At 40.7% G+C, this 21516-nt stretch overlaps 3 protein-coding genes across 3 annotated transcripts in view; all 3 read right to left on the reverse strand.

The window, feature by feature from the left end:
* On the reverse strand, positions 1-1550 carry LOC310663368 (olfactory receptor 10A7-like; the record flags this gene model as incomplete). The annotated part of the gene is made up of 2 exons (XM_083411181.1): positions 1472-1550; positions 1-955 (listed from the first exon to the last, which is right to left on the reverse strand). The coding sequence occupies exon 2, from the start codon at positions 952-954 to the stop codon at positions 1-3; it is 954 nt and encodes a 317-aa protein (XP_083267307.1). The 5' UTR covers position 955; positions 1472-1550.
* Positions 1551-8340: 6790 nt separating this feature from the next.
* LOC310663372 (olfactory receptor 10A2-like) lies at positions 8341-9294 on the reverse strand (the record flags this gene model as incomplete). The annotated part of the gene is made up of 1 exon (XM_083411185.1): positions 8341-9294. The coding sequence occupies one exon, from the start codon at positions 9292-9294 to the stop codon at positions 8341-8343; it is 954 nt and encodes a 317-aa protein (XP_083267311.1).
* A 3895-nt stretch (positions 9295-13189) lies between these two features.
* Positions 13190-21516, reverse strand: part of LOC310662678 (olfactory receptor 10A7-like) — a gene marked incomplete at its 3' end in the record, with an annotated part of 37559 nt that continues 29232 nt past the window's right edge. Inside the window, exon 2 of the mRNA XM_083409623.1 lies at positions 13190-14144. Coding sequence (XP_083265749.1) covers positions 13190-14143 — 954 coding nt within the window. The 5' untranslated portion in view covers position 14144. The remainder of the gene's footprint in view (positions 14145-21516) is intronic.

Raw genomic sequence — 21516 nt, forward strand, 5'->3', positions numbered from 1 at the left:
TCACCCAAAAGGTCTTCTACCCCAGATTCTTCTAAAGGAATGTTTTTCCTCTTTATTCCTCAAGCTGTATATGAGGGGGTTCAAAATGGGACCAATAACAGTATAGAAAAGGGAGAGAAATTTGTCAGTGTTTGGTGAGTAAGTGGAATTGGGCTTCAAATATGTAATGCAACCAGAACCAAAGAACAAGGTCACCACAATGAGGTGTGAAGAGCAGGTGGAGAAGGTCTTCTTCCGACCTTCAGAGGATGAGATCTTCAAAATAGTGGTTATAATGCCAGCATAAGATATCAAGATCAAGATAAAAGGCAAAGTCACAAAAATCATAGCCACTACAAGGACTGCAATTTCAATCCTTGAGATGTCCCCACAAGCCAATTTCAGCAAAGGAGGGATGTCACAAAAGAAGTGGTTGATCACATTGGAGCCACAGTAGGAGACAGTAAACACCATACTGGTGTGTCCAAAGGACATCAGAAACCCACTTAGCCAAGATGCCACAGCTAAAGTAATAGAAACTTTTTGGCTCATCAGGACATGGTAGTGTAAGGGCTTACAAATGGCAACATATCGATCATAGGCCATTGAGGCCAGGAGGAAACATTCTGACCCACCAAGGAAGAATATAAAGTAGGTCTGCAGAGCACATCCGATGAAGGAGATGGATTTATTTCCAGAAAGGAGGTTTGCCAGCATCTTAGGGACATTCACCGATGTGTAGCAGATCTCCATAAAAGACAGGTTTCTTAGGAAGAAATACATGGGGGTGTGGAGGGCAGGGTCAGCCAACGTCAGAAGAATGATGAGAAGGTTTCCTGCCAGAGTGATGGTATAGAGTACCAGGAAAGTGGAGAACAATGCACTTTGCAGGTTTGGATCATCAGAAAGACCCAGGAGGATGAATTTAGCTGGTGCTGTACCGTTTTGTAGAATGTATTCTTTTCTGTTCTGCATCCTGGAAAAAGAACATACAGAACTGATAAATTTAGGACATTATTGCTTGGCTGTACACAATCTTTTTATATAGATTATATGTGGGATTATTTGTTCAAGGACTGTCAGGCTGATCAGGGAACGATCCAAAGGCACATACTGCACTCTTTAACTTTATTGGAATCAATAGGATTTAGAGGGGATCTTATAATAAAAATTCTAAATTATACCTAAATTATAGCCTCTGTGCCTTGTTCATATGGGGAGGTATACTTTTAATAATCATTAAAGAGATTTTGCTGAACTTTCCATCTATATACTCATCATTTTCTTTATTAAACATAGCTAACCTTTATTAAACAAGTGATAACCTTTGGTAGGATTGTTCCTAGCTAACATTATTAAAAGGCATCAAGCTTGAAAAATAATCATTGTCCAATAAATAATTTAGTATCATTCATGAGAAGCAATGTACAAAGTGTGTTCCTTCAGAGTTAAACATGTCAAAGGCTTCAAAAGAAAATGATCTGGTACTTACTGAATACTGGAAGGTCACAACCAGCTCTCTGTTCCTGACGCCCTAGTTGCACTAGAGATTTCTCAGGCACAGTTATAGAAGGTAGTAATCCTAGGCTGCTTTCAGTGTATTTGCCTCTTCACCATGTTTTATTCTGCCAGATTCTTCCCTCTGGGAGCTGTGCTCCAAGACAGATCACAATGAATAATTCACTGATCAGGCAGCTTCATTAATGTAGCTATTCATCTATGCACTGTGGTACTTCTTTTAAAATAATTTTAAAGCTCTTCATCCTTTGTTCTATGGGGCATATGATCGTGCAAACATAGAATTATAGAATTGTAGAGTTGGAAGGGACGTAAGGATCATCAAGTCCAAGCCCCTGCATAGGGTGTGTGGGGTGTTTGGGGAGGATTAGTACCTCTGTTGGTACAGACATGATTCTTCTAGGGTAGTTTGGTCCCCTTTGGACCCCACCCTCCACTCAGCTGTTGCCTGTGGCTCCCAGAAGCTGTCTTTTGGGACAACTCCTGCAGCTAAGCTGGTGCCAAATGTATTGCTGTTTCATCCTGACTACATCAGTGAGGTTGAGAAGGGGGTCCTGTCATCTGGGTAGCCCAGAACATCCATTCATATCTGCCAATTCAGTGGTTTGATTGTCCTCTGAGATTGATTCCAAAAAATATACTGTAATGGGAAAACACTTTCTTGACCACATTGAATAACCACCTGCAAACAAACAAATATTAATGCTCAGTTCCCCATCATTTTCCAGTCACAAATCCGAGATTGTGTCCTTGTTCTCTCCCCCCCAACCCACATGCCAGAGATTTCTCCATGAAAACCCACTCTTTCAGGCAGAATCAGACCAAATGTCAATTCGGGTTTTCTGAGGTTTGATATTTGCTCCAATTCAACTTAAAAGAGTGTGTTTTTATGAGAAAGCTCTGGAGGTGGTGGTGTGGAAGCATTCAGAAAAGAAGCTTTAAATTGCAGACAATGTATGCAAAGCATGGAGAAAAGGTAAATGTGGATGATGCTTTACCTTGCCACAAACTGTACAAAGAAATCTGTATGAATGCTCAATAAACAGGTAAATTAGAACTGACTTTAGTAGCAAGTTGGACCACTAAAATTCTTTTTCCCCCCAACAGAGAGATGTGTTTGATGATAGATAATGATAGATGATAGATAGATAGATGATAGATAGATAGATAGATGATAGATAGATAGATAGATGATAGATAGATAGATAGATAGATAGATAGATAGATAGATAGATAGATGATAGATTGATAGAGGAAGGAAGGAAGGAAGGAAGGAAGGAAGGAAGGAAGGAATTCTACATTGGCCTTTGAAACGGCTACAGGGGTGATTTTCATGAATGACTGAGACTAGGCTTGGTTTCACCAATAAAGGTTGTTGTTGGCAGCATGTGGCATACAGAGTACAGTGGTAAAAGGTACAGTGGTAGGAGTGGGGAGTGTTGGGATACTGCCAGGGAGACAAAGTCCATCATGACTCCACGTCGTCTCCGGACGTCCATCGATCTCCCGTAGACACGCAGTATCAGCAATTAGCGACACAAGCTCCAGAAATAGCTTGCCACATTCCAGAGGTGATGCACCCTCTATCAGCAGATAATGCACAGCGAAAGATGCACTCAGGAGAGCATTATTTACAAGTTTATTCAGCGTTGATCAGAACAAAGAAAACATGACTGCCTGCTTCAGTGTCTCAGACACAGAGAGAGAAATGAAAGCAAAGACACAACAGAAACATCCTGTGAACAGGAAATACACAGGCTGTGACACAAACATCCTGCTCCCTTTTAAGGTGGTATGGAAATATCCTAACATCCTCCCCCTTTCCGTGTAACCTGTAGTACCTGTGGTTCAACCCAATTGCAACCTCTGTACATAAACCTTAAGTTGTTCTCTGTTAACAACCTTAGACAACAGATCAGCAGGAATTTCATTTCCTGGCATGTAGGACACCTGAATGACTCCTTTCTGAATACACTCTCTTGCACGATGTAGCTTAATCTGCAAGTACTTGGTTCTTTGCTTGCAACTCTCTGAGTTCAGCAAAGCCAAACAGGATCTATTGTCTTGATACACTTGTATAGGACATTTCACAGAAACTCTGATGTCCTTAAACAGTTGCATCAACTGTTGGCACCGGGAAAGTTTGGAAAGATGGATTTCCGCAACCCCAAAGAGACTGTGGAGTACGCTTTGGAATACTTCTTGGTTTATAAATTGAAATATGAAGTTTGGGCAAGCGTTCTGAAGAGGATTAAAGGAGACGTTGGGAAAGAAGTTCTTTGGGACTCAATTTCAGGCTGGAAAAGAAACTTGCAGGCAGTCCAGGGAGATGATTTAAGAGCCTTGGACATAAGGGAACCGGGTTGAGGGAATTAATTCGCTGACAGGAAAGACTGATAAAATTTGTAAAAAGGACTGGCAGAATCCGAAACCAGGGGGAAGAGATGGTGGGGAAAATTGGGAACCTTTAAAAATAGTATTTAGTATAAATATGGTATGATTAAGAACTTTTGGGAGATGGTGGAATGATTCTATCTGGCTTTAGTGGAAATAAGATAAAGATTTAAGATATTAGGATATAAGGGTATATGATATTAGGATTTAAGAGTATAAGATCTAAGGTCTTTTCTTTTCTTTTTTTTTCATTTAGTGAATTGGAGTTTGGATAATTTTTTTTTAGATGCTTACTTACTTTGTGATGCTGATGAGAGAATAAGGTTTAAATGGATTAAGGTAAATAAGTGAGTAAGCAGTGAAAGATGGAAAGAATTTGCTGATCTGATTAATAACTGGAATACAAAAAGGGAGGTGGGAGGAGGCCGAAGAAATAAGTTATTGAAAGATGGAATTTGAAAAATTGAATTTTTTTCTTTTTGAATGTTTTTGTCTCTTGTTCTTTTTTGTGTGTTGGTGGGGTGGAGGGAGGGTGTTTTTTATGTATCTTTGGGTTTTTGCTTTTTTCCCTTTCCCCCCTCTTTTTACTTTGTTGTATTTGATCTTTTTGTTTCTGTAACTCTGTTTTTGTATTTGTGGAAAATCTAATAAATATTATTTCAAAAAAAAAATAAAATAAAAATAAACAGTTGCATCAACCATTCACAATACATGAGTGAAAATGACAGTGCATTGAGTTCTGCTTCACAGGAACTTAGGCTTACTGTCGTCTGCTTCCTGCACAGCCAGTCAAACAGACAGTGGTTGTACATGTAGCATACTCCAGAAGTGCTTGTACCATCTGTGGTGTCACTTCCAAAACTTGCATCTGCAAAGATTTCAAGACCTCCCTAAGAGATGTGTTTGATGATAGATAATGATAGGTAGATAGATAGATAGATAGACAGATGATAGATCAATAGAGAAAGGAAGGAAGGAAGGAAGGAAGGAAGGAAGGAAGGAAGGAAGAAAGAAAGAAAGAAAGAAAGAAAGAAAGAAAGAAAGAAAGAAAGAAAGAAATTCTACATTGGCCTTTGAAAGGGCTATAGGGGTAATTTTCATGAATGACTGAGAATAGGCTTGGTTTCACCAATAAAAGTTGTAGTTGGCAGCATGTGGCATACAAAATACACTGGTAAAAGGTACAGTGGTAGGAGTGGGGAGAAGCTTTGTCCCTTTCTTTCCACTGCTGTCAGTCTGGGTGTAGGCCAGTTAAGCCAGAACTAGCAAGTAATCTCCTCCCCCCCCCACCTCCTTAACATGCTCTGCCGCCAAATGGGTGATTTCAGAGGATCCAAGGCAAGTAATGAGAAGGAGAGACACAGAGGGCACCTAGCTTTCCTGGATCTTCTCTGACCCCAATGTAGCTTTCTCCTACTTGGCAGACTCCAATCTCATCACATGTAGCATGACTCCAAAATGTTGTAGACACAGGGGGCCACTAGGGGCGCATTGGAAGATGGCTGACAATACCATCTCTCTGACCCATACGGGGTAATTAAGAGGCTGTTATGGGAGTAGGCAGCCTCCCTTGTTGCCCCAAGGAAATGGGGAACACTGCCCTTGCCTGCTGTGCCCATAAATCACCCCCTAATTCGAAAGAAGCAGGTGAGGGCACTAGGCAGAATGCCCCCGTGTGGACCTCGGCTCTCCTGTACGCTGTCTCTGATCGCGCACTAGCTGCAGCAATTTGGAATAATTAATTACAAAAGAATCAAATGCACATATTTCAAGTGAAGAAGGGGAGTGAAGTCTGCTAATTTAAGTGACCTCTGCGAAAGAAGACGACGAGTTGGAGAAACAGGAATATTTTACGATGAAGATGCACCAAAGGCTGGATATGTTGACAACGGGACTGAATGGGGGGAGACCTTTTTTACTTTCCTTCTATGTGATTTACAAGAACCCCTCCTCATTAGAATCGTCGGTTGAACTGACACAAGCAGGTCTGTGTGGAAATAAACTTTAACCAAAGGTATGCTTTATGGAGATCGAGAAGCAATAAGAGCTTTTGGAATGGCGCAGCAATTAATTCAGAGTCGCCATCTTATAGCCAGGAGGAGGAACAGATTTATAGCCGGGAGGAGGAACAGACTTGTTTTCAGACTGCATTCCTGGTGAATCTCCTCAAAGGTTTTGAGAAAGGAGGCAGATTGGTGAAGATTAATGACGCTAAGACTGTTTTGATGTATGGAAGTGATGTTATATGGAAAACGTCTGGACATGGCTATTGGATTAAAAAAAAAATAATCCACGCAGGATTACAAACTGTTCAAACCAGCTTGCGGAGACTATCAGAGGTCACAAAGAGAAAGGAAAGATATATGAAAATAACAACAAGAGATGTGGAAAAACAATAAGAAAGGACTGGATAGTACTGTGAACATCATAAGGTTAGATTTGTGGACATTAAAACAGAAGCAAGAAGCAAGAAGTTGATTGGATCCCCTTTGGAACTTGAAATATGGGTACCCCCAACAAAAATTTAAAATTCGGCTGTGTAATTTGGAATTTATGTAATTTGGTTTGATTTGATGTGATTGATCGGTTAATAAAAAATTATTCTTAAAAAAAAAAAATGTTGTAGACACACAAGTGAAAAATTCCCTTTTGGTCTGGCAACAATACACACGATAATCCATGCAGTTATTTTGACGAAGTTTATTAAGAGCTAAGCAGATAGTAAGAGAGCAAATGGAGGACAGAAATTTGCTTTAACAAAATAAAATAAAAATAAGAAATCCACCCACAGGTTATCCCATGCCTGCCTATCATAGTATCATAGAATCGTAGAGTTGGAAGGGACCCTGAGGGTTAACTGGTTCAACCTCCTGCAGGACCTATCTTACTGCAGCTACTTACAATCAGCCTTTGGGTCTCATTCTGTGCAAAGTAGCAGCATTGATTACAGACTCTCCAATATCTATCCAATGAAAAGAGGGACATCTTCTAGTATTATTATTTTCTTTAGTGTTGTTGTTGCTGCTGCTATCATTATAAATCCCCTGGCCATATGACTGGGTTGCCCCAGCCACTCCGGGTGGCTTCCAACATATAAAAAAACTGAATAAAATGTTTTAAAACTGCCCCATACAGGGCAACCTTCAGGCTCTATAGTTACTTATCTATAGTTACTTACTTATTGGCTCAGGGGTTGCCTAACTCCATACCTCCAACATTTCTCCAATGAAAATAGGGACATCCTAAGGAAAAGTGGGACATTCTGGGATCAAATCAGAAACTGAGACAGCTTCAGTAAATCCAAGAGTATCCCTGTCAAAAAGGGAAATGTGGATGGTCTATGATGGTCAAGTAATATGAGGGATGTTGAAAGACAATGGGCTATATGACAGCAGTTCACTTCTAAGAGTTTTGATCCAGGTAGGAATTGAATGATATCTGGCATTGTCCAGACGATCACAAGGCAGTCAGTAGCCAGGGGAATGCCAATCAATGCTAATTTAGACTCTGCAAATTTTGGAAATTAATACAGAAAAAATGTGGTTTTGGGGTTCTTTATACTAGCTGATTCAGACAAATGGAAACGCCTCTGGAACAGAAGCATGCTAGGAGAAGTCCAAAGAGAGCAAATTATTGCGTTTGAGTTCATGTGACAAAATGTGGGCAGTATCCCTGCATATAATTCATTCCTGCCATTTAAAATCTAGTGCAGCATGGTGGAATAGCATTTTTTTAAAAAAAAAGAAAAAAAGAAGACAAAAACCCACAGTTCTGGAATGCAGCAGCTATTGAAGTGCAAAAGGGATGTTAGAAATTAGGACAGAAGCACTAGCTTCATAACCGGAAAAACACATGCAATAAACCCCACATCTTAATGCAGCTTTGCAGAAGTTCCCTAGAGTTTCAGGAAAATTCTTTCTCAGCCCTGCCTGGACTGAACATGGGACCTTTTGCATACAAAGCTTGCAATCTACCCTTTATAGCTGGGGCTCTGATGTTAATGGATGAAAGGACAGGAAACATTCTGACAGAGATATTGTTATATTAGGTTCCAAGCTTAATCGAGGATGATTCCCACTTACCCCAATAGTTTTCCATCTATTCCCCAACACAAATTCTTTAAGAGAAATCCTCAACTCTCGCAGAGATATCATTTCAGGGATTTCTGGTGATTTCACTAGGAGGGAATGAGAATCTTTCCTCACAGAAATTTATTTACTATAAATTATCCCACTGTTTGAGTTGTTCGGTAAAGGCAAGGTTATATGAATTAAATACCAATTTAAATCAAGGGACATATATTAAAGCATAATTAACTTAATCCCATTAATTTTAAGGGGACTACAGTTCGACTAAATCATTCTGGATCCAAACTAATGCTTTCAGAAATTAGTAGGTACAAGTCCATACCTATTTTGGAACTCCCACAATACAGATATGTCAGTTATGTCAGCCAAAACGCTTTCTACTCCAGATTCTTTTAAAGGCATGTTTTACCTCTTTATTCCTCAAGCTGTATATGAGGGGGTTCAAAATGGGACCAATAATAGTATAGAAAAGGGAGAGAAATTTGCCAGTGTTTGGTGAGTAAGTGGAATTTGGCTTCAAATATGTAATACAAGCAGAACCATAGAACAAGGTCACCACAATGAGGTGTGAAGAGCAGGTGGAGAAGGTCTTCTTCCGACCTTCAGAGGATGAGATCTTCAAAATAGTGGTTATAATGCCAGCGTAAGACATCAAGATCAGGATAAAAGGCAAAGTCACAAAAATCATAGCCACCACAAAGACTGCAATTTCAACCCTTGAGGTGTCCCCACAAGCCAATTTCAGCAAAGGAGGGATGTCACAAAAGAAGTGGTTGATCACATTGGAGGCACAATACGAGACAGTAAACACCATACTGGTGTGTCCAAAGGACATCAGAAACCCACTTAGCCAAGATGCCACAGCTAAAGTAGTATAAACTTTTTGGCTCATCAGGACGTGGTAGTGTAAAGGCTTACAAATGGCAACATATCGATCATAGGCCACTGAGGCCAAGAGGAAACATTCTGACCCACCGAAGAAGAAATCAAAGTAGGTCTGCAGAGCACATCCAATGAAGGAGATGGATTTATTTCCAGAAAGGAGGTTTGCCAGCATCTTAGGGATATTGACTGATGTGTAGCAGATCTCCAGAAATGACAGGTTTCTTAGGAAGAAATACATGGGGGTGTGCAGGGAAGGGTCAGCAAATGTCAGAAGAATGATGAGAAGGTTTCCTGTCAGAGTGATGATATAGAGTACCAGGAAAGTGAAGAATAATGCACTTTGCAGGTTTGGATCATCAGAAAGACCCAGGAGGATGAACGTTGCTGGTGTTGTACTGTTTTGTAGAATGTGTTCTTTTCTGTTCTGCATCCTGGAAAGAGAACATAAAGAACTGATGAAGATAGAGTAAGATTGTTTGACAATGCAGAATCTTTTTATGTAGATTATATACGGAGTCTGTTCAATGACTGCCAGGCTGTATAATAATCATTTTCTTTATTAAACATAGCAAGTGCTAACCTTTGGTAGGATTGTTCCGAAATAACATTATTAAAAGGCATCAAACTTGAAAAATAAACATTGTCCAAGAAATTATTTAGTATCATTCATGAGAAAGAATGTACAAAGTGTGTTCCTTCAGAGTGAAACATGTCAAAGGCTACAAAAGAAAACAATCTGGTACTTACTGAAGCCCTGGAAGGTCACACCCAGTTCTCTGTCCTGACACCCTAGTTGCACTAGAGAATTCTCCGAAACAGTTATAGAAGGTATACACTGCTTTCAGTGTATTTGCCTCTTCACCATGTTTTATTCTGCCAGATTATTCCCTCTGGGAGCTGTGCTCCAAGACAGATCACAATGAATTATTCACTGAGCAGGCAGATTCATTAATGTAGCTATTCAGTTATCCACTGTGATAGTTCCTTTAAAATAATTTTAAAGCCCTTCATCCTTTGTTCTATGGGGAATATGACCGTGTAGACTTAGAATTATAGAATTTTAGAGTTGGAAGGGACGTAAGGGTCATCAAGTCCAAGCCCCTGCATGGGGTGTGTGGGGTGTTTGAGGAGGGGTAGTACCTTGTTGGTACACACATGATTCTTCTGGGGTATTTTGGTCACCTTTGGTCCCCACCCTCCACGCAGCTGTTACCTGTGGCTCCCAGAAGCTGTCTTCTGGGACAACTCCTGCAGTTAAGCTGGTGCCAAATGTATTGCTGTTTCATCTCGACTACATCAGTGAGGTTGAGAAAGGGGTCTTGTCATCTGGGTAGCCCAGAACATACATTCATTTCTGCCAGTTCAGTGGTTTGATTGTCCACGGAGACAGACTGATGCCAACAAATATACTGTAATGGGAAAGCACTTTCTTGACTACATTGTATAACCTCCTTCAAACAAACAAGAATTAATGCTCAGTTCCCCATCATTTTCCAGTCACAAATCCAAGAATGTGACCTTGGTCCTGCCCCACCACCTCACATGCCAGAGCTTTCTCCATGAAAATCCACTCTTCCAGGCAGAATCAGAGCAAATGTCAATTCAGGTTTTCTGAGGTTTGACATTTCAACTTTAAAGAGTGTGTTTTTACGAGAAAGCTCTGGAGGTGGTGGTGTGGAAGCATTCAGAAAAGAAGCTTTAAATTGCAGACAATGTATGGAAAGCGTGGAGAAAAGTTAAGTGTGGATGATTCTTTACCTTGCCACAAACTGTACAAAGAAATCTGTATGAATGCACAATAAATAGGTAATTTAGAACTGACTTTACTAGCAAGCAGGACCACTAAAATTCTTTTTTTCCCAACAGAGAGATGTGTTTGATGATAGATGATAATGATGATAGATAGATTATAGATAGATAGATAGATAGATAGATAGATAGATATAGATAGATAGATAGATAGATAGATAGATAGATAGATAGATAGAGAAAGGAAGGAAGGAAGGAAGGAAGGAAGGAAGGAAGGAAGGAAGAAAGAAAGAAAGAAAGAAAGAAAGAAATTCTACATTGGCCTTTGAAAGGGCTACAGGGGTGATTTTCATGAATGACTGAGACTAGCTTTGGTTTCACCAATAAAGTTTGTAGTTGGCAGCATGTGGCATACAAAGTACACTGGTAAAAGGTACAGTGGTAGGCGTGGGGAGAAGCTTTGTCCCTTTCTTTCGACTGCTGTCAGTCTGGGTATAGGCCAGTTAAGCCAGAACTAGCAAGTAATCTCACCCCCCCCCACCTCCTTAACATGCTCTGCCCCCAAATGGGTGATTTCAGAGGATCCAAGGCAAGTAATGAGAAGGAGAGACACAGAGGGCACCTAGCCTTCCTGGATCTTCTCTGACCCCAATGTAGCTTTCTCCTCTTTGGCAGACTCCAATCTTATCACATGTAGCATGACTCCAAAATGTAGACACATAAGTGGAAAATTCCCTTTGGGTCTGGCAGCAATACACACGATAATCCAGACAGTTATTTTGATAAAGTTTATTAAGATCTAAGCAGAAAGCAAGAGGACAAATGGAAGACAGAAAGTTGTTTCAACAAAATAAAATAAAAATAAGAAATCCACCCACAGGTTATCCCATGCCTGCCTATCATAGTATCATAGAATCGTAGAGTTGGAAGGGACCCTGAGGGTTAACTGGTTCAGCCTCCCGTAGTACCTATCATACTGTAGCTACTTACAATCAGCCTTTGGGTCTCATTCTGTGCAAAGTAGCAGCATTGATTAAAGGCTCCCGAATATCTATCCAATGAAAAGAGGGACATCTTCTAGTATTATTATTTTCTTTAGTGTTGTTGTTGTTGTTGTTGTTGCTGCTGCTGCTGCTGCTGCTGCTGCTATCATTATAAATCCCCTGGCCATATGACTGGGTTGCCCCAGCCACTCTGGGTGGCTTCCAACATATAAAAAAACTGAATAAAATGTTTTAAAACTGCCCCATACAGGGCAACCTTCAGGCTCTATAGTTACTTAAGTATAGTTGGCTCTATAGTTACTTATCTATAGTTACTTACTTATTGGCTCGGGGGTTGCCTAACTCCATACCTCCAACATTTCTCCAATGCAAATAGGGACATCCTAGGGAAAAGTGGGACATTCTGGGATCGAATCAGAAACTGAGACAGCTTCAGTAAATCCAGAACAAATCCCTGTCAAAAAGGGAAATGTGGAGGGTCTATGATGGTCAAGTAATATGAGGGATGTTCAGAGACAATGTTCATTTCTAAGAGTTTTGATCCACGTAGATCTTGAATGATATCTGGCATTGTCCAGACAATCACAAGGCAGTCAGTAGCCAGGGGAATGCCAATCAATGCTAATTTAGACTCTGCAAATTTTGGAAATTAATGCAGAAAAAAGGTGGGTTTGGGGTTCTTTATACTAGCTGATTCAGACAAATGGAAACGCCTCTGGAACAGAAGCATGCTAGGAGATGTCCAAAGAGAGCAAATTATTGCGTTTGAGTTCATGTGACAAAATGTGGGCAGTATCCCTGCATATAATTCTTTCCTGCCATTTGAAATCTAGTGCAGCATGATGGAATAGCATTAAAAAACAACAACAACAACAAAACAACCCACAGTTCTGGAATGCAGCAACTATTGAAGTGCAAAAGGGATGTTAGAAATTGGGACAGAAGCACTAGTTTCATAACCGGCAAAACACATGCAATAAACCCCACATCTGAATGCAGCTTGGCAGAAGTTCCCTAGAGTTTCAGGAAAATTCTTTCTCAGCCCTGCCTGGACTGAACATGGGACCTTTTGCATACAAAGCTTGCAATCTACCCTTTATAGCTGGGGCTCTGATGTTAATGGATGAAAGGACAGGAAACATTCTGACAGAGATATTGCTATATTAGGTTCCAAGCTTAATCGAGGATGATTCACACTTCCCCCAATAGTTTTCCATCTATTCCCCAACACAAATTGTTTAAGAAAAATCCTCAACTCTCACAGAGATATCTTTTGGGGGATTTCTGGTGATTTCACTAGGAGGGAACAAAAATCTTTCCTCACAGAAATTTATTTGCTATAAATTATCCGACTGTTTGAGTTGTTAGGTAGATACAGGCAAGGTTAGATGACAAAAATTGCCATTTAAATCAAGGGACATATATTAAAGCAAAATTAACTTAATCCCTTTTAATTTTAAGGGGACCACAGTTCAACTAAATCATTCTGGATCCAAGTTAATGATTTCAGAAATTAGTAGGTACAAGTCCCTACCTGTTTTGGGACACCCTCAATACAGATATGTATTTTTATCATTCAAAAGGCTTTCTTTCCCAGATTCTTTTAAAGGCACGTTTTACCTCTTTATTCCTCAGGCTGTATATGAGGGGGTTCAAAATGGGACCGATAACAGTATAGAAAAGGGAGAGGAATTTGCCAGTGTTTGGTGAGTAAGTGGAATTGGGCTTCAAATATGTAATACAACCAGAACCATAGAACAAGGTCACCACAATGAGGTGTGAAGAGCAGGTGGAGAAGGTCTTCTTCCGACCTTCAGAGGACGAGATCTTCAAAATGCTTGTAATGATGCAAGCATAAGACATCAAGATCAGGATAAAAGGCAAAGTCACAAAAATCATAGCGGCCACAAAGACTGAAATCTCAACCCCTGAGGTGTCTCCACAAGCCAATTTCAGCAAAGGAGGGATGTCACAAAAGAAGTGGTTAATCACATTGGAGCCACAATAGGAGACAGTAAACACCATGCTGGTGAGTCCAAAGGACATCAAAAGCCCACTTAGCCAAGATGCCACAGCTAAAGTAATATAAATATTTTCGCTCATCAGGACGGAGTAGTGTAAGGGCTTACAAATGGCAACATATCGATCATAGGCCATTGAGGCCAAAAGGAAACATTCTGACCCACCAAGGAAGAATATAAAGTAGGTCTGCACAGCACATCCGATGAAGGAGATGGATTTATTTCCAGAAAGGAGGTTTGCCAGGATCTTAGGGACATTGACTGATGTGTAGCAGATCTCCAGAAAAGACAGGTTTCTTAGGAAGAAATACATGGGAGTGTGCAGGGCAGGGTCAGCAAATGTCAAAAGAAAGATGGGAAGGTTTCCTGCCAGAGTGATGATATAGAGTACCAGGAAAGTGGAGAACAATGCACTTTGCAGGTTTGGATCATCAGAAAGACCCAGGAGGATGAATTTAGCTGGTGCTGTACCGTTTTGTAGAATGTATTCTTTTCTGTTCTGCATCCTGGAAAGAGAACATAAAGAACTGAAGAAGTTAGAGTAAGATTGTTCAGCTATACACAATCTTTTTAAATAGATTATATGTGGAACTCTGTTTAATGACTGACAAGCTGTATAATAATCATTCTCTTTATTAAACATAGCAAGTGCTAACCTTTGGAACGATTGTTCCTAAATAACATTATTAAAAGGCATCAAACTTGAAAAATAAACATTGTCCAAGAAATTATTTAGTATCATTCATGAGAAAGAATTTACGAAGTGTGTTCCTTCAGAGTGAAACATGTCAAAGGCTACAAAAGAAAACAATCTGGTACTTACTGAAGCCCTGGAATGTCACACCCAGCTCTCTGTCCTGACACCCTAGTTGCACTAAAGATTACTCAGGCACAGTTATAGAAGGTAGTGAGTGATCTTAGGCTGCTTTCAATGCATTTGACTCTTCACTAAGTTTTATTTTGCCAGATTCTTCCCTCTGGGAGCTCTGCTCCAAGACAGATCACAATGAATAACTCACTGATCAGGCAGATGCATTAATGTACCTATTCAGTTATCCATTGTGATATTTCTATTCTATTAACTTTAAAGCCTCTCATCCTTTGTTCTATGGGGCATATGGTTGTGCAGACATAGAATTATAGAATTGTAGAGTTGGAAGGGACGTAAGGGTCATCCAGTCCAACCCCTTGCATGGGGCATATGGGTTTGGGGCAGGTGGTACCTCTGTTGGTACACACATGATTCTTCTTGTGTAGTTTGTTCCCCTTTGGTCTCCACCCTCCACTCAGCTGTTAGCTGTGGTTCCCAGAATCTGTCTTTTGGGACAACTCCTGCAGTTAAGCTGGTGCCAAATGTATTGCTGTTTTCCTCTCGACCACATCTGTGAAGTTGAAAAAGGCGTCTTGTCATGTGAACAGCCCAGAACATCAATACACACTGCTCAGGCTTGTGTCCAGGACGGCCCTTCAATTCTGCCAATTCAGTGGTTTGATTATCTCCTGAGGCAGACTGATGCCAACAAATATACTGTAATGGGAAAACACTTTCTTGACCAAGTTGTATAACCTTCTGCCAACAAACAAGAATTAATGCTCAGTAAATACCTGATGTTGTCTAAGGGTTTATCTATACTAACCTTTCCCCCATCATTTTCCGGGCATAGGTCCGAGATTTAAATCTCTGCATCCTTGTGGGATTTTTCCCCCCTACACCAGAGCTTTCACCATGAAAACCCACTCTTCCAGGCAGAATCAGGGCAAATGTCTGAAGAGTGGATTTTCACAGTGAAGCTCTGGGGAAGGTAATGTGGAAGCATTCAGAAATGAAGCTTTAAACTTTCAACCCTGTCTGGAAAGTGTGACGAAAGGATAAGTGTGGAAGATGCCTAAGCTTGCCACAAACTTTGTACAAATAAATTAGTAAGAATGCTTAATAAACAGGCCATCTCGAACTGACCTTAATATCAAGCTGGACCACTAACATCCTTTTCCCCCCAAGAGAGAGATGTGTTTGTTGATAGATAGATGATAGATAGATAGATAAATGAAAGATAGATAGATAAAGTAATGGTTTGGCTCTCCCACAGAAGCGGGACACTGATAGTAATTATCTCAGGTTTTTTGCTCAAATACATAAATCACTCCGGAGCTCCTTCACTCTGTGTCTGACTCCAAGTTCACAGTTGCCAAGTCTAAACTCCACCCCTTCCTCTTCCTCCAACAGGGGAAAAAGCCCTTTCGCTTTCGCTCTTTACCCCTCCTCTCACTGACCTTCTCGGGCATTTGAGTTTTTGGGCTGGCTATTCCCAGCCTCCCTCCCTCTATTTCTGAGCTAAGACTGCTATTTTGTGTATCTCTGCTCTGGCTCCCCTTTCCTTGCTCACTATGCTCAGGGATCAGGTTACCACTGCTATCTGCTGCCTGCTCTCTGTTTTCTGAAGCCATGCCGCTAGGCTGTCCCTCCTTCCTCTCACATTCCAGCTCACATTCCAGTGTCCTTATCTCTCTTTGTCTGTTCTCATTCCCAGTCTTTGACAGCTCTGGAACGAAGCTGACAATAGATAGATGATACATACATATGATAGGTAGGTAGGTAGGTAGGTAAAAGGTAATGGACCCCTGGATGGTTAAGTCCAGTCAAAGGTGCCTATGGGGTTGTGGTGCTCATCTTGCTTTCTTGCCGAGGAAGCTGGCATTTGTCTACTGACAGCTTTCTGGGTCATGTGGCCAGTATGACTAAACTGCTTCTAGTGCAAGGGTCACCAAGATGGAAACCAGAGCGTGCAGAAACACTGTTTACCTTCCTGCCCTAGCAGTACCTATTTATCTACTCAAGCTGGTATGCTTTCGAACTGCTAGGTTGGCAGGATCTGGGACAGAGCAAGGGGAGCTCATCCCATCACAGGGATTCGAAATGCCAGCCTTCAGATAGGCAAGCCCAAGAGGCTCAGTGGTTCGGACCACAGCACCACCCGTGTCCCTGCGGTAGATGATAGATAGATAAATAGATAGATAAATAGATAGATAGACATGCAGATTTGCATATTCTTCATTGGCAATTATAAGTCTTTGAAAGGGCTACGGGGTGATTGTAATGAATGACTGAAACCAGGCTTGGTTTCACCAATAAAAGTTGTAGTTACCACCATTTGGCATACAAAACAAAGTTGGCAAAAGGTACAGTGGAAGGAGTAGGGAGAACCTTTGTTCCCTTCCTTCCACTGCTGTCAGTCTGGGTGTAGGCCAGTTAAGCCAGAACTAGCAACTAAGCTTCCCCTCCACCTGCTTAACATGCTCTGCCCCCAAATGGGTGATTTCAGAGGATCCAAGGCAGGTAATGAGTAGGGGAGACAGAGAGAGCACCTAGCCTTCCTGGATCTTCTCTGAGCCCAGTGTAGCTTTCTCCTCTTTGCAGACTCTAATCTTAACACATGTAGCATGACTCCAAAATGTTGTAGACACACAAGTGAACAATTCCCTTTGGGTCCAGCAGCAATACACACAATAATCCACACAGTTATTTTGATGAGGTTTATTAAGAGCTAAGCAGAAAGTAAGAGGACAAATGGAAGACAGGAAGTTGCTTCAACAAAAAATAAAATAAAAATAAAAACCCATCCACAGGTTATCCCATGCCTGCCTATCATAGTATCATAGAATTATAGAGTTGGAAGGGACCCTGAGGGTTAACTGGTTCAAGCTCCTGCAGAACCTATCTTACTGCAGCTACTTATAATCAGCCTTTAGGTCTCATTCGGTGCAAAGTAGCAGCATTGATTGCAGACCCTCCAATATTTATCCAATGAAAAGAGGGACATCTTCTTCTATCATTATTATTATTATTATTATTGTCTTTAGTGTTGTTGTTGTTGCTGCTGCTGCTGCAGCTAACATTATAAATCCCCTGGCCATATGACTGGCTTGCCCCAGCCACTCTGGGTAGCTTCCAACATAAATAAAAACTGAATAAAATGTTTAAAAACTTCCCTGTACATATATCTTCAGATATATTCTAAAGACGCTATAGTTACTTAACTAATTGGCTCGGAGTTTGCCTAACTCCATACCCCCAATATTTCTCCTGTGAAAATAGGGACATTCTAATGAAAAATGGGGCATTCTGGGATCAAACCAGAAACTGAGACAGCTTCTGTAAGTCCCGGACTGTCCTTGTAAAAAAAAGGAAACATGGAGGGTCTGTGATGGTCAAGTTATATGAGGGATGCTGAGAGACAATGGGCTATATGGCAACAGTTCACTTCCAAGAGGTTTGATCCAAGTAGGTCTTGCATAACATCTGGCACTGCCCAGACAATCACAAGGCAGTCAGTAGCCAGGGGGATGCCAATCAGTGCTAATTTAGTCTCTGCAAATTTTGGAAATTAATGCAGAAAAAAGGTGGGTTTGGGGTTCTTTGTACTGGCTGATTAAGACAAATGGAAACACCTCTGGAACAGAAGCATGCTAGGAGAAGTCCAAAAGGAGGGAATTATTGCATTGTGAGTTCATGTGACAAAATGTAGGCCGTATCCCTGCATATAATTCTTTCCTGCCATTTAAAATCTAATGCAGCATGGTGGAGTAGCAAGTTGTTGTTGTTGTTGTTGTTTTAAAAAAACCACAATTCTGGAATGCAGCTGCTATTCAAGTCAAAAGGGATGTTAGAAATTGGGACAGAAGCACTAGCATCATAACGGAAAAACTCATGCAATAAATCCCACCTCTGAATGCAGTTTGGCATAAATTTCCCAGAATTTCAGGGAAAAAATATTTCCCAGCCCTGTCTGGACTGAACATTTTGCAAACAAAGCATGTGATCTACCTTTGGGCTCCGATGGTGGAGGATGAAGGGACAGGAAATTTTGCGTCAGAGAATGACCTTCATATTAAGTTAAAATAAGTTCCAAGCTTTATTGAGGATGATTCCCACTTCCCCCAATAGTTTCCATCCATTCTCCAACACATATTGTTTAGGATGAATACTCAACCCTCTCAGAGATATCTTTTGGGGGATTTTTGGAGATTTCACTAGGAGGGAACCACAATCTTTCCTCACACAAATTTGTTTACTATAAATTATCCCATTGTTTAAATTCCCGTTTAAATCAAGGGTCATATATTAAATCACAATTAACTTAATCCCATTAATTTTAAGGGGACCACAGGTCTACTAAATCATTCTGGATCCAAGCTAATGCTTTCAGAAATCAGTAGGTACAAGTCCCTACCTATTTTGGAACTCCCAGAATATGTCAGTTAATTTTTATCACCGAAAGGGTCTTCTATCCCAAATTCTTTTAAAGGCACCCTTTACCTCTTTATTCCTCAAGCTGTATATGAGGGGGTTCAAAATGGGACCGATAACAGTATAGAAAAGGGAGAGAAATTTGTCAGTGTTTGGTGAGTAAGTGGAATTGGGCTTCAAATATGTAATACAAGCAGAACCATAGAACAAGGTCACCACAATGAGATGTGAAGAGCAGGTGGAGAAGGTTTTCTTCCGACCTTCAGAGGACGAGATCTTTAAAATGGTAGTTATAATGCCAGCATAAGACATCAAGATCAGGATAAAAGGCAAAGTCCCAAAGATCATAGTCGCCACAAAGACTGCAATTTCAACCCTTGAGGTGTCCCCACAAGCCAATTTCAGCAAAGGAGGGATGTCACAAAAGAAGTGGTTAATCACATTGGAGCCACAATAGGAGAGAGTAAACATCATGGTGGTGTGACCAAAGGACATCAGAAACCCACTTAACCAAGATGCTCCAGCTAAAGTAGTATAAACCTTTTGGCTCATCAGGATGTGGTAGTGTAAGGGCTTACATATGGCAACATATCGATCATAGGCCATTGCGGCCAAAAGGAAACATTCTGACCCACCAAGGAAGAATATAAAGTAGGTCTGCACAGCACATCCGATGAAAGAGATGGATTTATTTCCAGAAAGGAGGTTTGCCAGCATCTTAGGGACATTGACTGATGTGTAGCAGATCTCCATAAAAGACAGGTTTCTTAGGAAGAAATACATGGGGGTGTGGAGGGCAGGGTCAGCCAACGTCAGAAGAATGATGAGAAGGTTTCCTGCCAGAGTGATGATATAGAGTACCAGGAAAGTGGAAAATAATGCACTTTGCAGGTTGGGATCATCAGAAAGACCCAGGAGGATGAACGTTGCTGGTGTTGTACTGTTTTGTAGAATGTACTCTTTTCTGTTCTGCATCCTGGAAAGAGAACATAAAGAACTGATTACTGTAATTTAGGATATGATTGTTTGGCTATACAAAATCTCTTTATATAGATTATATGTGGAACTCTGTTCAAGGACTGCCTAGCTGATCAGGGAATGATTCAAAGGCACATACTGCAGTGTTTAACTTGATTGGAATCAATAGGATTTAGCAGTGATCTTATAATAAAAATTCCAAATTATACCTATAGCTTCTGTGTCTTGTTCATATGGGGAAGAATTTTTTAAGAATCATAAAAGAGATTTCTCTGAAATTTCCATCTATATATGCATTTCCATCTATATAGTTTTCTTTATTAAATATAGCAAGTGCTAACCTTTGGTAGGATTGTTCCTAAATAGCATTATTAAAAGGCATCAAACTTGAAAAATAAACATTGTCCAAAATAATTTAGTATCATTCAAGAGAAAGAATTTACGAAGTGTGTTCCTTCAGAGTGAAACATGTCAAAGGCTTCAAAAGAAAACAATCTGGTACTTACTGAACACTGGAAGGTCACACCCAGCTCTCTGTTCCTGACGCCTTAGGTGCACTAGAGATTTCTCAGCCACAGTTATAGAACATAGTGATCCTAGGCTGCTTTCAGTGTATTTGCCTCTTTACCATGTTTTATTCTGCCAGATTCTTCCCTCTGGGAGCTGTGCTCCAAGACAGATCACAATGAATAACTCACTGATCAGGCAGATGCATTAATGTAGCTATTCAGTTATCCATTGTGATATTTCTTTTAAAATAAATTTAAAGCGCTTCATTCTTTGTTCTATGGGGCATATGGCTGTGCAGACATAGAATTATAGAACTGTAGAGTTCGAAGGGATGTAAGGGTCATCTAGTCCAACCCCTTGCATGGGGTTAATGGGGTGGGGAGGGGTTGTACCTCTGTTGGTACACAAATGATTTTTCTTGGATAGTTTGTTCCCCTTTGGTCCCCCCCCCCTCCACTCAGCTGTCACCTGTGGCTCCCAGAAGCAGTCTTCTGGGACAACTCCTGCAGTTAAGCTGGTATCAAATGTATTGGTGTTTTTTCTCGACCACATCAGTGAGGTTGAGAAGGGGGTCTTGTCAACTGAGCAGCCCAGAACATCCATTCATTTCTACCAATTCAGTGGTTTGTCCTCAAACAATCAGATTGATTGAGACAGATTGATTCCAACAAATATGCTGTAATGTTAAAACACTTTCTTGACCATATTGTATAACCTATTGCAAACAAACAAGAATTAATGCTCAGTTCCCCATCATTTTCCAGGCACAAATACGGGATTTAAATCTCTGTGTCCTTGGTTCCCCTCCCCCCCATGTCAGCGCTTTCCCCATGAAAACCCACTCTTCCAGGCAGAATCAGAGCAAATGTCAATTCGGGTTTTCTGAGGTTTGACATTTTCTCCAATTCAACTTTTAAAAGTGTTTTTTCATGAGGAAGCTCTGGAGGAGGTGATGTGGAAGCATTCAGAAAAGAAGCTTTAAATTGCAGACAATTTATGGAAAGCGTGGAGAAAATGTAAGTGTGGGTGATGCTTATCCTTGCCACAAACATTGTACAAAGAAATCAGTATGAATGCAAAATAAACAGATCATCGAGAACTGACCTTAATAGCAAGCTGGACCACTAAAATCCTTACTTTCCCCC

This window comes from Podarcis tiliguerta, assembly GCF_965153285.1.
Source record: "Podarcis tiliguerta genome assembly, chromosome: 13".
Taxonomy (NCBI): Eukaryota; Metazoa; Chordata; class Lepidosauria; order Squamata; family Lacertidae; genus Podarcis; species Podarcis tiliguerta.